The sequence below is a fragment of the Zea mays genome, chromosome 3, assembly GCF_902167145.1.
Source record: "Zea mays cultivar B73 chromosome 3, Zm-B73-REFERENCE-NAM-5.0, whole genome shotgun sequence".
Taxonomy (NCBI): Eukaryota; Viridiplantae; Streptophyta; class Magnoliopsida; order Poales; family Poaceae; genus Zea; species Zea mays.
This window is the reverse complement of record NC_050098.1, coordinates 199,820,312-199,837,081: the sequence shown is the minus strand read 5'-3', so window position 1 is coordinate 199,837,081 and position 16,770 is coordinate 199,820,312. Positions and strand designations below refer to the sequence as shown.

At 43.2% G+C, this 16,770-nt stretch overlaps 1 protein-coding gene and 1 pseudogene across 1 annotated transcript; one reads left to right on the top strand and one right to left on the bottom strand.

Moving 5' to 3' along the window:
- The first annotated feature begins 6,222 nt into the window (after positions 1-6,222).
- Positions 6,223-8,653, top strand: LOC103652470 (uncharacterized; annotated as a pseudogene).
- Positions 8,654-9,353: 700 nt separating this feature from the next.
- Positions 9,354-10,829, bottom strand: LOC100284648 (glucan endo-1,3-beta-glucosidase 1). Its single transcript, NM_001157543.3, has 4 exons — positions 10,565-10,829; positions 10,139-10,384; positions 9,948-9,981; positions 9,354-9,848 (listed from the first exon to the last, which is right to left on the bottom strand). The coding sequence occupies exons 1-4, from the start codon at positions 10,617-10,619 to the stop codon at positions 9,617-9,619; spliced, it is 567 nt and encodes a 188-aa protein (NP_001151015.1). The 5' UTR covers positions 10,620-10,829; the 3' UTR covers positions 9,354-9,616.
- Positions 10,830-16,770: the final 5,941 nt, after the last annotated feature.

Below are 16,770 nucleotides of genomic sequence, written 5' to 3'. Positions count from 1 at the left end.
TAAAGAAATAAATGATTCATTCAGGCAATCATCTCGAGCTAGGACAAGGCTTCCCTCCAGCATTGAAATAAGTGGCCATATGCTTACAATAAGGTAAATATTTTTTGCCACATTGCTTTGATACTAGCTCTTGTTACAACATGTTCATAGCTTTAGAGACTTGATCTCATTCATGTGCTCTAGAGTCTAGAGTCCTAGCATGACAAGCTGGCTTTTTGATGTTGTTGGTCATGTTTGTGTAGTTCTGATAAAATATATTTGCTTTACAGCTATTGGCCTACATATCTACCAATGGACGTGTATCGAGTTAGTGTATGGCCTTGGTGGTGGTAGTAAATATTTTACTATCAGTCCGAGTATTTAAATCAATGGCTTTAACATTTGTTCATGCCATGCAACTTAGCTTAAAAATGATTCGGCGTTTCTAGCTCCTTATACTCAGTGTTCAAATCTCATGTCATGTAGAGTGACTTCTACTTTCTTCTTATCACATCAAATCTCTACTACATATTAAGGCTCTAAGGGTAGCCTGCCGTTCTGCCGTTACGCAATCTCAGCCGTCAGTTGTGCCATTATGCAATCTAAGTCGTCAGATTCGCCCACCATCAGAACGATCTTGCATGTCCAAACCAACGCCTCCATCCCCTGCAAGGCTACAACCTCTAGCCACGATCCCCCAGCAACCGTAGCTCCGATCCCGCAGCCGACGCCCTGGCCCTGATTTCGCAACGCCTCCGCCTGTTACGTTCGCCTTCAGCAGGCAACATCGCACAGCAGCCTAGATGCCATGCCGCCGTGCGCCAAAAGAATGCGGGGTCCTTCGGCGCTGCCAGCTCTGACCTAGGCGCCACCACCACATACGTTTGCTCCTCTCGGTGGTTCGACGAATCTCTCGGCGACACAGCCATCACCTGCAACCAAATCCCGCTCCGACCGTGATCCCCACGCCGCTCTCCCCCGTCAGCCACCAGCCGACGAGATCTCGATGGCGAGCTCCGCGTAGCAGAAGGACAAGAGCAGCGCCACCAGGTCCCCAAACCATGTTCTGATAGGTATAAAAGGTAAGATTTGATATCACTTCGAATATTTATTAGGATTGATGCAAATACTAAAGGTGTACTTAGCATGTTGACATCCAAGTAGCACTCACATTCTTGATTTCTCTCTTAGGGCACCCGTATCCCGTAGTGCTTGTTTGAACCAAACCAAACTGCACTGAAGGTCATATATAATCTAGACCAAGATAATTAGCGCTCACGATATGTTCTGTTCTTCATTGCTATTTATTGATTGGGTAATGCATGGCCAGATTATGTTGTTTGGCCATTGCGAGACAAACTTTTTCTGCATTTCTAGGTCATATATGAATTCTTATTAATGGAGAACTCCCATCTTAAAGTGTTTAGTTTGCAGTTCAACCTTTATTGAAAGATGGCACTGACAAAAAAAATTTACTGCTAAGCTTATTCTGTCTTTGAATTTATCCATGATTCTAAATCATATTTTTTTTTCTTTATCTATATCACCTTCTTTTTTTCCTTATATAAATAGTGTCTATAAAGTCCGGTATGAAAACACGAACCTACTGCTTGGTACATAGTAGTATTGAATGTGGGGAACCTAATTGGCCTTTTTTTCTTTGATTTCGCTTATTCTTCTGATAACACCGATTTAGTTAGATATAGATCTTCTGTTCTACGGTCGCGATGTGTTATTTAAATCCTGCTCCAAATTGCAAATGCAATTCTGTTATTGGAAGGTTTTAATTAAGATACTCGTTTTCGAATCAAACTGCTGCTCAGGTCTCCTGTTCTTCAGCTGAAGATCATACTTGTTGTGGAGCCTTTGATCCCTTCAGAGGGGCCAAGGATTGGAGAGCACATTTTCGGTTACACGGTCAGTACATAATCTATTTAAAGGTTCATTTGTCTCACTCTCACCAGTATTTATAATCTGTCTAGCTGTCCTGATTTATATTCGTCAAACTTTGCAACAAGAATATATAATACCAGTAGCGGGAGGTGGAGTTCAATCCTGCACTGGGGCCCAGCCCTGTCCCCCTCCCTCGGCGCCCAGATCCCACACCCTACCTTGGCCTTCAGAGAGCTCGCCGAGTTGGCGCATGAAGCGCCCGTGCTCCCCACTGATGGCCTCCCAGACGACTTTGACTGGAGGGACCACACCATCGTCGGGCCCATCAAGAACTAGGTCGTTTTCTGCTGAATCTGGTTGGATCCAAAGATCGGAGTCGTTCCTTTCACATCGATCTATTTGCTCTTTACAACGTACCAAGAAATCTGAGGATAAGGTGGCTGAAATACTGAATAAGTCTCAGACGGCAGTCACCAGCAGGCATCAAGATCCCTGGTGCAGGCTGATTTCACAATATTCATGGTGCGACTTCTCTTATGTCTTTTCACTTCTCTTTCAATTAATAGTCTCGTCATCTAACCGTTGCTTGCATTGGGTTAATTTGGTTTATTGATTTGTAGAGATGTACTTTCAATTGAAATAGCTACGAACTTTGATACGCTTGTAGCAAATAATGGTGCCGTGGATCCACCCTGTGTTGAAGCTAATTGCATTAGACCAATATTTTAGTCTTGACAACTCACAGGAAAACGATGTGCCCACAAAAGAAGCAAGAGGAACAAATCAAAGGATCCATTTCTCCAACCGAGGTGCCAAGTGATCCTTTACTTTAATCTGGCTTTGACTAATAATTTTCTGCCTGCTCGAATTAAAGTCTGAGGTTGCCCGCCTATGATTTTTTTTAGAAAAAATATTGTCTTTAACTTTTCTATACCGAGAAGATAATTAAATCTGAGTTATCATGTTTTCAGTAGAACAATTCAACACATTCAGATTAGGGTCATGGATATGTTCTCGGTCAAGAGTCTCAATAACTACCTTTGGAACTGCATAGACTATCTCGGCTCGGAAAATACTTTCTTCAGAGATCAATCTATTAACTTGTTTTTTAGGCTAGCAGATCACTTAACTGATTTTGTTCTGGCACATGGGAATATGTGTCTAGGATGTGTTTTGGTTGAAAATTCGAATGGCTGAATTCTAGAATATTAAGTTTTTTTCAAACATAATAGTAGTACAAGTCCTTTATTAGACAGTTAGTCTAGCTGGTTTGGTTTGGCCGCAACAAACACAGTCTTTAGCTAAAAGCCTGAGGCCACCCGTCAAGTCTCCTTTGTTATGGAGGTCCACCGAATTGTCTACTATATTAAGGCAACAGTTTCTCTACTATATTAACACAAGATGCATTATATCCCCATCCTTTTCAAGATAAGTGGATTTGATCCACCACTGGTATGTGTTTTTGCTTGGCGTCTCTTGGAGTTGAAAGGGCAAAGAGTCAGTGAAGATGCTGCAATGGTTGTAGCAGATGTACTTATTCTCTTATATGATCTTGTCTCTATTTTTTTTGTCAAACACCCTTAAATATAAATTTTCAATTCTAGGCCTCACTGGAGTTATTTAAGTTTGAACACTATTGGTTTGATTGAATAAATATTGTATAACTATCATCCTTAATTTGTTCACAGTCCATTTGGGTCAACATTGAATATGGCAATTTATTCTGAAGTAGCAACTAGCCATGGTAGAGCATATGATCCTGGCCTGTCATTTGGAAATTCTCGATTTATAACCGAGGAAATGGTTTCTCAGCAAGCTGATAGAGATGTATATTGGCTGCTCCAGAATATTTTTCTTACAGCTGCATATCAGTTGCATTGCGACATGTTGGCAGGATATCAGTTTTCCCTTCAACTTGGCTCTCGTTTGCTTTCTATGTGATTATTGTATATCCATTCCTGTGATGAACATTTTAGTAATCTGAGTGCCCATTCAGCTGGTGCTCCTTCCTCATCACTTTGATGGGAGGTTGAAGGAACCAATATACGTGAGTACACTGTAGAGACCTGGCATTCTGAGGGATAGGTCATATTGATTGCTCTTAAAATTCAAGACCTTTATATTTTTTCGCTATAAAAATTTCTTGTGTTTTGTTTTTTGGGGAGGGAGGGGGACCCTGTAGTTTAAAGTTTAAACAAATCTTTTGGTGCTTATTTTGGTCATGTAGTATACCTCAAAGATGACTTTCTTGATTAAAGTGTGCCCTATAATCTATATGTATAGTCAGGCCGCATGTGTGCAATTAGGTGCCTGATCATTTGCCTACTTTTTCTGTTATGTTTGTCAGTAACAGCATTAGAAAGACCTAAAAATATGACTTCCTTTTCTCTTGTTCTCACGTAACTGAACTGTTCTGTTAAACTTCTGTTCTGGCACAAAAATGCAAAGGTTATATATCGAATTTGATATTTGTCGAAAGACTTAGGCTTTATCACATCTTGTAAAATTATCACTTTTCTTTGGACTACTTGATATCTGGTTGAGAAGATCCTTTTACCTTGCAGGAGCTGCACCTGCACTACTATGTAGTGACTACAAACTGGTGAATCAACAAAATCTACCACTTGAAGGTTCAGATATTAGTTCTTGATTTACTTAGGCATGGAGCCTCAAATACAGGCCATGTTCGGCACATGTTCCATCCTCGCCACCCCGCATGCTGGCTAAGCCACACGCGTCTCGACCCCTTTCGGTGTTGGTTCTGACTCCCATGCCGAGCCCTGGATAGCCTTTCGGTGTTGGCTAAGCCGCGTGGCTACCGGTGCTGCTTCTGTCGTCTCCGCCGCCGCCGCCTCAATCCCGCCCCGACCCGTGAGTGTGGCCATCTATTTTACTTTCTTTGTTTATGCTGGTTAGCCATGTTAGGGCCGTACACGCATCAATCTTGGCGGTGTACATTGGTTTAGCCGTTTAGGGAAGGTTGTTGATTCGATTGCGTTTTTTGTGTCATTTATCATTTTTCTCTATTGATTGCCCTTTACTTGGGTAAATTACTGTGGAAATTTAAAAACTATATTAGAGGAAACTGACATATTAACTGTACAAATTGAGTGCTGCCACCTGTTAATAAGATGTATATTTCTGTTATGTTGTGATCTCAGGCGAGCAATGGAGCGCCAGGGGTTCATCAGCAGCAGAAGAGGCTGCTCTCAGTGCTTGTAGCGCCCAAGGTTGCAGGAACCAGCAATGTTGTGTCCCTCAAGCTGATGGGTGGTGCCCTTATTGGGAGACACTATGCATTGAGTGCGGCAGCAGTTGACTCCACGGACCCACCAGCAGAGAAGCATGAGTACCAGGCTGAGGTACTTGTGGGGTGAATTGGTCTAACTCTGTGTTATCTTCTTCTGTGGTTGGTTATAAGATGTCATGGTGTTTCCGCAATGTTCTATGCAGGTCAACAGGCTCATGGATTTGATCGTACATAGCTTGTATAGTAACAAGGAAGTTTTCCATCGAGAACTGGTCAGGTGGGTCATAGTTACGCACACAATATTTTTTCAGTTAACGTAGCTTCTTTATAGAGACTCCGGGTTCCTTGTTAATGTATTTGGTTGAAACTTGTGAAATGCTATGTAATGACTGTATCACGTTTTTTATTTTAATCCCTAACTTAGTTTGCTGTTTCATTTCCTCTTCATCTGCTTCTGCACTGTTCTTCCTCTTGCTTCATATGTCATGTGCTGACCAACTATTTTGTGGCTTCATCAGCTTATGCACAATTCTCTTTTTTTGTTTTCATTAGATGTGTGGTAACGGATTCTGTTGCATTGCTTGGTTTATGGAAGAACATGAAAATATGTTGGGGACAATTAGGTAATGCGTTGCAGCATGATTGTAAAACAATTAAAATGATTTACACAAAAATTACACTTGAGGCCTTGCTGTTCTCTGCCTAATTTGGTTTTGTGGGGAATCTGAGTCTAATATTTCTTTTTGGGCTTCTTTCGGGTTAGTACGTTTTTCTAATATGGAGCTTGCAGGTCCCTTTCTATAACTCCACTATGTACACAACTTTGGAGAAACTTCAATACTATTTGTTGCAATTGTTATGGACATCCATAAGTTTAGCTCAGTGTTCCATTTTCTTAGAAGAATCAGATAGGAGGTTCTGATTTAAATTAGTAATAAGAGTAGCATATCTGAAGTTTGTTTTTGTTTTTAGAATAATCTGATACGTGATTATGGTAATACTATGTCCATATGCTGATCCTGACTGATTTTGTTGTGATGCTAACAGGTATGACTCTGGTGAAACCGTTGGGTTGTTACTCATTTGTATTTTATTCCGGAATGACCAAGGCGCCACCGGACGACTCTCCTCATCCTCCTCTGGCGGAGGCAGGCGCCGCCACGCCAAGCCGTTCGGTACGCACGACCAACTGCCTCTCGGGTGATGTGATGGAATCCACAATTCTGAATTTCTGATCCTTCACTTGCAGATACCGTCGGGGTTCAAGCAGCTGGACGGGCGAGTCAAGGTGCTTCAGATAGTCGGCGTGGCACCACCGGGTTCTTCAAAGCAGCACTGCAGCAGCAGAGTTCAGGGCTAATCCTTATGCTTGTGTTGCAGGAGCTGACCTCGTCGCAGGCGGAGTAGCTGGAGAGGATCCAAAAGCTGAAACAGGTGCGTATGGATTTCCCAACACTTGGTTCGATTTGAGGATTTAGTTGTTTCCCTGATCAGATGCTGATGAGATGTGAATGGCTGACCTCTGCTTCAGGAGGTGCAGAACTGGCGCTCCAATGTAGAGACGCAGGTCAAGACATGCCAGAATGTGAGTTCTCTGCTCTTCCCTTTTTCACTCACCTTGGAAATTCAAGGCTGCTGCTTGTAGTATAAGAATCAGAAGCTAATAAAGTTCATTAATTCATATTCGAATGGGCTAGAATCTTAAAAGATTTAATACACATAACTAATTTAGAAAGCACTTAAATAAACTGCATGTTTCTCTTTGTTAGTTGGAACTCTTACTTTTGTATATTTTATTAAATCCCATCTTTCTTCCAAGCTTCAACACTTTCATTGAGATCACAACCCTAGAAGAATTTGTGTTAGATTTAGACCAAGTAAAGGTTGAGTTGGTCTATAAGACAATATATTAATATAGGAATTTGTGATGAAATTATATTTCTAGAATTACGGAATTACCTCTCAATTTATTGTAAACTATATAGTTCTTCGTTTTTAGAAAGACTCCTATTAAGCCAAAATTAAAGATTTTGCAATGCATTGTTTTCCCTTGCTATTCTACTATTATGATATTGATGAAGAAACCAAAATTAAAGTTTGCTTTCACTCAATAATTGCTTCTACACTTCTAATTCGACCCTGCTATGTTCTATATTCTACTATTCTGCTTAGAAACCCACTGGTCGGGGGTTAGGTAATAGGTGACACTCCGACTCTGACGAATAATTTTTTTTCAATACTCGGTCTGTAATAGTATTTATTTTTGAATTCACAATTCTGGTTTGATCATTCTTTCAAGTAGCACATGCTCTGTTCAAGTTTGGGGTTTAAATCTGCTTTAATTCCAATAGTATAATTCCCTGTTAAAAATTTTCAAATAGATGAGTATAATTCCCTTTAGCTAGGTTTTCTGCTTTCTAACTACATTTCAGCATCCACCATAGCTGCACACTTATACACACAGTACCTTCTCCAGCACGGGAATTGAATTTCCAGGTCCCATCTTCTTTGTGTACTTGATCAGTAGTAGCCTCACATACTGGCAACGAAAGGTTTATGGGTGGCATTTAGAGGTAAGTTGCTTCACAGAAACTTTTCTTTATGGGATTTTTATTATGTCATTCTTGTTTTTGTAATGACTACTTGAAATTGGTTTCATTTAGGGTCGTATACTCATTTCTGTAATTTCCAAAACATCAGATGCTGGTGAGATGTGAATGGCTGACCTCTGCTTCAGGAGGTGTAGAACTGACGCTCCAATGTAGAGACGCATGTCAAGACATGCCAGAATGTGAGTTCTCTGCTCTGCCCTTTTTCACTCACCTTGGAAATTCAAGGTTGCTGCTTGTAGTAATGAACACCCCATACCACCGGTGAATTTGAATTGTGTTGCTTACAGGAACTCCAGGGTCTCAAGAAATGACTTGACTCTGAAGTGGAACAGCTGAAATCGGTGCGCCCTCCCATTCTGTCGACTTCTATTCCTTTTTACCTTTGATCTGGTCTCTAGCAGGAGCAGCACACCATCCTGTCATTTTGCTCGTAGGAAATGAAGGCGATTAGGTCTGCGGTACAGGAAGAGAAGGGTAATCTACCTGCACAAAATACGACTTTAGAGACGGTTAGTTTTGTGTGAAAAAAAGATCTATGTGAGTACGCTCTACTGAGCCATGATGTCGTGCAAGAAACTGCAACGATTTTCTTGTTTTGTAGAACAACAACAATACAGAACAAGCTTGGCAGACACCAGTCCAAGCACCGAAGGTTGCAAGTGCATAGGTCCCTATTTCACACACTCTCTCTCTCACCGCTTCTTTTCATACTTCTCCTTTGGATGTACCATTGTAATATTTAGTGTTACAATGATATTATGCTACACGGATTTTGCATAACATAGTGATGTTTATCGTCCCGTATCTATGTTTTACACTAAGATTTTACTTCCGTGGCAACGCACGGGCACCCACCTAGTAAGATAAATAAATTTGACAAAAACAAACTTAATATTTGTATTAAGTTACATAGCTATGCAATGACTACCTCGTTTAAAAATTATTTTGTTAGAAAGAAAAAGAGTATAATCAGCTCTATACAAAGTTTGTAAGTTCAGTTCATTATCTAATGTTCATAACAAAAATAAAATTACATCACATACTTTAATTCAAAGCTAAAAAAACATCTAACTAGCATCATATCTAGCTTTGTGTTCTTTATCAAGTACATAAAAGTGTGGAACGAAGTATGGTTTTAATGAATAAATGGGCATTTTCGTGTCTCTATATGCCATTTCGTGTCTGCCTTAAACAGACAATGCTCGTACCCACCTATGGGCCACGACCTCGGTCCAAACCCAACCTGGCACTAAAATATTTCGGGCCACATCGTGCCTGTGCCGTGCTTCGAGCTAGCCTATCAGGCCCGACCTAAATGTATACCTGTACTGGGAACATGGGTTGGTTTTTTTTTGCAGCACAAGCACGTTTCAAAAACAAAAACCTTTTTTGGAGTTTGAACTTATTTACCCGCAACTGTCACTTGATTATGAGTAAGCAATTATAATTTAAAACAGAACTGCTTCACTTTAGAGTTTTAGAATAGAGCTACTCTAGAATGGAGCGGTGCTATGATAAACACCCTCTAAGTTCTGCGCATCCAAACGGGGCTTTGGTTAGAGGAAATTGGAAAGAGAAAAAAAGAGAACTTGAACGGTGTATGCTTTCAGCTGAGGGCATCTTGTACCAAGCCAAAAATTGGCCATACCTAGCAGTTTTTATACCACGTGTTCCTTGAACTTGAAGCATGAGAGTTCAGGTAAAACTCGATCCATTTTTCATGAGCGGAAGTAATGAAAACCGCGAGAAACATGAGAGAGAAGAACGAACAATTGTGAAATATTCACGATGACGGCATGACACCAAAAAAAAAGCCCTGTCCTGTGCGGCCGCCAATTACACATAGGGTGACGATGCTACGGATTTCTTCTGATCGAGCAAGTTAGCGCGCCAAGAAAGACAGGACGGAGACGACGGCGAGGAGGAGGGCACGGCGACCACCAAACGCGGCGGCAGTGGCGGTGGCCGCGCTGAAGGTGCTAGGCGCGGGACCAAACGCGCCGACAGGTGTCGTCGTGACGCTCCCTCCCATGCTGGGCGTCGTAGCTGGGTTACTCGTCGAGCCTGGCGGTGCCGTGCCCGTGCCGGTGGCGTTGCCGCTTGTCCCTGCTTCGCTGCACGCACGCACGACGGGTTCGAAAGCAGAAGAATGTCAGTCCCGCGTTTGTTTCACCAGCGAACACTGTTTGGCCGCTACGCACACTACTACATACCTTGGTGTTGCAGGGTATTTGCAAGTTCCAGAGCCTGCAACCGGCAACAGATGTCAGTGGAAAGATACTAGAAGCGATCATGCCGACGAACGACGTCGATCGGGAGCAAAGAGGGGGTGCGTGCTGTATGTATGTATGTATGTATGTATGTATGTATGTATGTATGTATGTATGTATATGTATGTATGTACTCGGGTCTGTGTCGGTGAGGTTGGCCGTGCCGCCGAAATCGCAGGTGGCGCCGCCGTTGGCCTGGCTGTTCTGCTGGAAGTAGCTGTTGGCGGCGTAGGAGCAGTGCGCGCGCACAGTGGTGGGGCTGTAGCACGGCCCGGTCGGGAGCACGGCGGCGCAGTCCGCGCCGTGCCCGCACGCGTAGTCCAGCGTCTTCTGCAGCGCCGCATCGGACACGTCCGGGCGGCACACGCACCACGCGCCATCTGCATTCATGCGCCGCCACGCGGGACGCAGCAAGAAAGTTGACGTCTCAGTACGGCAAGGATCGAGCTTCGTCTATCGATCGATACGGGCATGGAAGCCATGGCAGGTTGGGGCGTTGGGCGACACGTATTGGCAGCGCTGGGCGCTATCAAGGGCGAACGCGGAGCGAGATGTCTCACCTGATCCTCTGAGTGGCATGGCCACCAAGAGCAGCACGAACACCAGGGGTTCCATCAGTGCGTGCGTGGAGGGTGTCCTGGACCTGACCACTTGGACAGGGGGCGCTCTGTTTCTCTCGCTCGGCAACGCTGGTTTCAACCTTGTGCTAGTAGGAGCGCGGCGTGGCGTGGGAGTCCATTTATTGGTAGCCACCGACGGCCGCGTCCATTTTTCTGCGCATTTCGGCCATCCTGCAGGCTGGCTGTCTCCCTTTGGAAGGAGCTGCAGCTGCTCCGTCGGCGCGCGCGAACGGCTGCTCTTTCGGCAGCTGTGTGCGGTGCGGATATGACGAGCCCGTCGTGCTCCAAAGTAAAAGCGGGCAAAGTTGCTTGTGCGCTCTGATGTGCTCTGCTCTGCTTTCAAGTGGCAGCTTGCTAGTGCTAGCCAGACGGCTCGAGATAATTGGTGCGGAGCCTTTATCTTCTCTTTGGAGAGGCAAAGCTATGTATACATGTTGGCTTCTCCTTGGATAGACAAAGTTACTTATGCATACGATAGCTACCCTACTACGTACAAAACATGAAGGCAAATATGTATCTACTAGTGTGTGGATGACGTGGTTATCGTCCCACTGCCTCGGATTTGGTCCTAACGTTTGAACATTTTATTCCTATGGACACAAACTTGATATGTGCAGGTTTAGGACGATAATTTCAACAAAATAGTGTATTGGGTTGAGTCGTAGGTATTAACAGGGGCATGATTGCATGTGCACCATGTCTCTTGATTTGTTATGCATAAATGTAGAGTTCAAAGGCAATGGTCGACGATCATACTATTAAGAATGTTCTCTAGTTTCGTTAAGGAGACAAGTACCGACTCTATCCTAATAGATTCACATCCTAATCATGGTGTGGCCTTATATTTTTTTGGTTGACGCCCCCCGTCATAAACTCATAACACTATATTAACTATGGCTAGAGCCAGCACAGAAGCCAATCCTCTGAAACCCTAGCCACCACATACCTAGAGGACCTGATCTCCCTAGCGTTAGAATGACCGGAAACACCTAAACTAATGGCGGCGTGAACCCTAATGGTTCCAACTCGCCAACCACTATCGCCCCAAGTGCCTACTCCACAAAGAGAGAAGGACCAAAGGAGAGTCAAGATTGAAAGAGGGAAATGTGTTATAAGACAATTTCTACCTGTTTTGGTGATTAGGTGCTCAAGATTAACCACTTTGATATGAGCATGAGCATAGATTCTAGCAAGAGCAAATTGAAGAAAACAAGTCCAAATGAGTAAGAAATGAAGGCCAAAAGTACCACTTTGGATAAAGCTACAAAAGCATGAGGTTTAACTACTTGAGTAAGTTGCACATACCTTATACTATGTTTTTTGCACTTTGGTTTGGCTGCTAACTCTTTTACGAAAGAAAAGTGACTTTTGAACTTGAAATAAGCCCTACTGCAAACCCTGGAGAAACCAAGGAGAAAAGGTATGTTTCCTACACTTAGTCAATTGGATTAAGTACTAACTATGTTTGTCTAAGTCGTAGAGAAGCTACCAAAGACAGCTAAAAAGGTTTGGAGAAGATTGACTCAAAATAGCAAAAGTTGAGCTGGTCTGGCCCTCAACAGATCGGTCCGATGTTGCAACGGACTAGGTCCATGAGGGGCCTGGACTTGGGCGCCAGGCCAGCTAGCGCATGGGACCGGTCCCGGGTGCACCGGACCGCCTCCGTATGTGAACAGTGCGCTCTAAGGAATTTGACTTTAAAATTCATTGGACTACTACTGTTCACAATCTGATGTGCCACCGGATCACTTCTCCAATGGCTCTCCCCGGCGCAACGGCCAGCTGACGTCACCAGCCGACCCGGTGGTGCATGAACCCAGTCCGGTGCCGGTCAGATTAAGTGTAGGAAATGGGTGACGCCTAAGAGGGGGGTGAATTAGGACTTCTCGCTAAACTAGGCCACAAATAAATCCTTAGAGCAAACCTATGCAAATAATCAAACTAGAATATGCAAACTAAGTTTTGTCTAAGTGTTGCTATCTCTACTGCAATGTCTAAGTTTCAATCTACACTATATAAGCATGAATACAAGATTGAAACTTCAAGGCTTAATATAAATGCGGAAACTTAAAGAGCAAAGTAGAGAAGCAAACTCTCGTGGATGACACCGGTATTTTTACCGAGGTATCCGAAACCGCACAAGGTCCCGACTAATCCTCGTTGGTGCCCCTACGCAAAGGGAAGCCCACGCGAGGGCCAAGCACCTCGGTCGAGTAACTCCGTAGAGAGCCGCATGCCTTCTCCACGCGCAAGTGGTGCTCCGCTTCCGGCTCCTCTCGGACGCTCCCCGCCGTCTCAACTATCGAGCTTCCGGCCGAAACGCAGCGGGCCTCGTTCCCTCCGGTCCACGGTGGCGGCCGTGACACAAACACGGTTGTCACGGTCTCGCAAGACTCTTGCCCCACTCGATACAATTACAACGGCCCGCGCAAGAGCCGAGGGGTTGTGTGGTTTGTCTAAACTCATTCAACTAACTAGGATTCACCTAGAGCAAGCGCTAATGCGGTCTAACTAACCTAAGCACTTCGCAAAGCACATACGCTAATCACCGAGTGATTCTATTAAGCACTTGGGTGTAAGAGCACTTGGGAATGTCTATTATATGCCTTGGTATGTCTCTTGGGCTCCCACGCTTGGAAATGACCGGTTGGGGTGTATTTATAGCCCCCAACACAAATAGAGCCGTTGGAGAAAAGTTGTTGCTTCTCTGCGTCACACCAGACAGTCCGGTGGTGCACCGGACAGCGCACTGTAGCCTGTCCGGTGCGCCTAGCCGTTGCCCTGTCAGAGCAGGTGACCGTTGGCGCCGCAGGCTTTCCACACCGGATAGTCCAGTCCTCACACCGGACAGTCCGGTGGTCTTCTCTCCGGGTGCCACCTGGAACTAGCCGTTGGGCTACGGTTCCCTGGTGCACCGGACAGTCCGGCGTGTGGGCACCGGACAGTCCGGTGCTCCACGCACAGACAGTCCGCAGGCAGCACACTTGGACTTTTCTTGGATCTTTTTAATGTCTTCTTTTGAGGTGTTGCTTTCCTCAATTCCTTAGTCCAAGTTAATCTTGCATCCTGTGAACTACAAACACAAACACTAGAAAACTTATTAGTTCATGGATTGTGTTGATCAACAAACACCAAAACTCAATTAGCCAAATGGCCCGGGGTCCATTTTCCTTACAATCTCCCCTTTTTTTGGTGATTGATGACAACACAACCAAAGCAAGCAAATAATACAATTATTTGAATGACAATATGCAATCTACTTGCTCGGATGCATGTTTGTCCCCACAATGTGATATTATGGACTTAAGCCTCCCCCTAACTCCATAATTCACTTACTTCCTATTTTTGGACCAAATAACCAAAACCACTTGAAAAACCATTTGTAGATTTTAAAATTTTAAATTGGTGGTGTTTGGTGTTTGATATAGTTTTCATTGCTTTGGTCCCCAAACTTCTCCCCCTTTGGCATCAACCACCGAAAAGGAAGGCATTAAAAGCATGTAGGAAGTAAAAAAATTGCCCTCAGAAGATTACTCTCCCTAAATGAGTGTTCTCTATCTTCTACCTTTAGGAAAAAGCATGTGAAAATTAGAGGTGCAAGACATGATTTGAAGAGACTAACTTCCCTTATGCATAGGTAACAGAATATGAGTTAACCACTTATGCATTTTTAGCAACATGGAAGTATATGATATGAAATATAGTGTAATCAAATATTGGAGAAGACATGTAAATGATACTAGATGTAGTCTCAAAAGATACCGATTGAAATTCAATGGCGAGCTTGAGAGACATGAGAGTTCTTGGAGATTTTGCAGTGGAAGATTGTTGTCTTTCTCCGGGGACCTCATTTTCCTTACAATGAGACTATCACATGAAATAGACTTGAAAAGGTGTTAGTCTCAAAGCATTAGATTATAGAGTAACCTCTCCCGGAAGGTGTGCATACAAGTTTTGAATACTTGCAGGAGACATGCACTTTTGATTTGATATCAAAAGGGGCAGATTATTTATAATCCGAACTTTGGCACATATAAGTTAAATGCCACTTGTAGGATATAAGCTTTTGATGCATTGGTGTCATTTACTTAGGGATATTAAATAAGCTATGTGCCTTGCTTAATTAAACATTTTAAACCATGTAGGTTTGCTCAAGAATATGAATTGAGAACGAGTTACCCTACCATGTGATTTACCTAGTATGCATGCAATGTTAATCTAAAGTAAGTACCAAATGAAATACTAGGCATGAAAGGTAAAACTAGATACAAGAAAATAGATACGCATATCTAAAAATAAGGAATACAATAAATCTAGTTACCTTAGTCATGGGTGGGAAAATTTGGGTCCAAGATATTCACTAACCCACTTGGCAATAAACCTGATTCAATATGATGTATCTCATGATATACATCCCAACTTTTCCAAGTCTCCAAATTTCCCGATGACCTTCGGTCCACTCACTTCCCTTTCGGGATCCAAACCTTCTTGGTGCTTTTCATGGTTGAAATTATTTCCTTTGGCACCCAGATGCGTTTGGTCCCCTTTCCTTTGTTGGCTTGCTTGTTGGCCTTGATTGCTATCACCTTTCCATTCTTTTTCTTCTTGATCAAATATGGTATAGCAGCCTTTTTGTCCACCTCTTTGATGTAGGTGTTGTAGATTTTGCTTGATGGCTTTTGCTTGTGTTTATGCCTTTGCTTATCCCCGGTCATCGCCTTGCATTGGAAAGACTTATGGCCTTCCATGTGGCATAGCCTACAAATCACAGTTTCTCCCTCCATAGGCTTGTTCACTCCCGCAGTGGTGTTATCCTGTGGAGGTCGGATTTGTTTGGTTTTGCCTTTCTTATCATACAAAGCCTTGCTAAGACGAGCCACTTCTTGCCTTAATTGCTCATTTTTCTTTGCAACCTCATCAGAACATGTTTCTACAATAATATTCTCAACAAGAACTTGGTTGCAGGAGTTAGAATCATCAATTAAATCAAAGCAAGAAGTAGAAGCATCCTTTTTAATAATTTCAGGAATTTCAACTAAAGATGTTGCTGGGGTGCTACTAATTTTTTCTAGCTTGGTAGTTAGCTTATTATTGTGTATGCTAAGAATTTCCATTTTCTCTAGCAAATTTTCAATAGCTTCTTGGGAGCTAGCTAACTTAGCCTTAATTTTTTCATTCTTTTTAATAAGACCATCATCAGTAGCAGTGGATGGAGCATTAGACTCTAATAGCTCAATTTTAGTTGACAGCTCACAATTTAAGTTTGCAAAAGTTTCAAATTTTTCTAGCAGACCTTTATAATCATTTTAGGAGCTAATCAACTTATTTTTCAAGATTTTAAGTTGAGCTTTTTGCTTAGTGCAAACATCCTGAAAAAATTTAACGGCTTCCGCAAGTTCATCTACGGAGGGCTTTCTCTCACCATCATCATCACTACTACTATCATCACTAGAGGTTGGAATGCTTATTTTACCTCTTGCCATAAGACATTTGTGTGATGACCGTGATGAGCGTGATGAGGATCGGTGGCCGCGCGTCCTTGGGGGTTCATCTTCACTTGAAGAATCATCCCAAGTTTTGACACTTGTTAGCGCCTTGCTTTTGCTCCTCTCCTTTTTGGGTTCGGCCATAGTTGGACAGTTATCCCTGAAGTGGCCCTTCTCCCCGCATGCGAAGCATCCTCTCTTTCTTTGCTTTTTCCTGTCAATGTTAAAGAGAAGATCTTCGACCTGCAGGGGCACATCCATTATATTAATCTTGCGGATCATCCCCATTACCTTTCCGACGCGTCATATTGTTTCTTCGTCCTTGGAGGATGATGTGCACGGTTGATTATCTTCATTATAATCACTTTCTTCTTCTTCCTCTTCTTCACTTAAGGAACTTGGAGTGGGAGCCTTCTTTTTACCCTTCCTTTCATCACATGCAAAAGCATATGGCCTTGAGGAAGTTGGCTCCTCTCCCCGTCACATTTTTCGCGACATCTCAAAAGTCGCGATTTTCCCAATCACAATGGTCGGGGTCATATTACCCAAGTCCTCCATGTTGTGAAGGATGGTGATGATGCTCTCATATCTTCGTTGTGGTAGCAGGGAGATAATCTTCCTCACAATGTCCGCATCACCTAGCTTATTAATGCCAATAGA

What these genes read in the sequence shown, in the direction of transcription:
- LOC100284648 (NM_001157543.3), bottom strand. Translation starts at nt 10,619, where the DNA reads ATGGAACCCCTGGTGTTCGTGCTGCTCTTGGTGGCCATGCCACTCAGA. An exon ending in CATGCCACTCAGAGGATCAG is followed by an intron (nt 10,385 to 10,564) that starts GTGAGACATCTC and finishes GCATGAATGCAG; the next exon opens with ATGGCGCGTGGTGCGTGTGC. An exon ending in CCTCACCGACACAGACCCGA is followed by an intron (nt 9,982 to 10,138) that starts GTACATACATAC and finishes TGCCGGTTGCAG; the next exon opens with GCTCTGGAACTTGCAAATAC.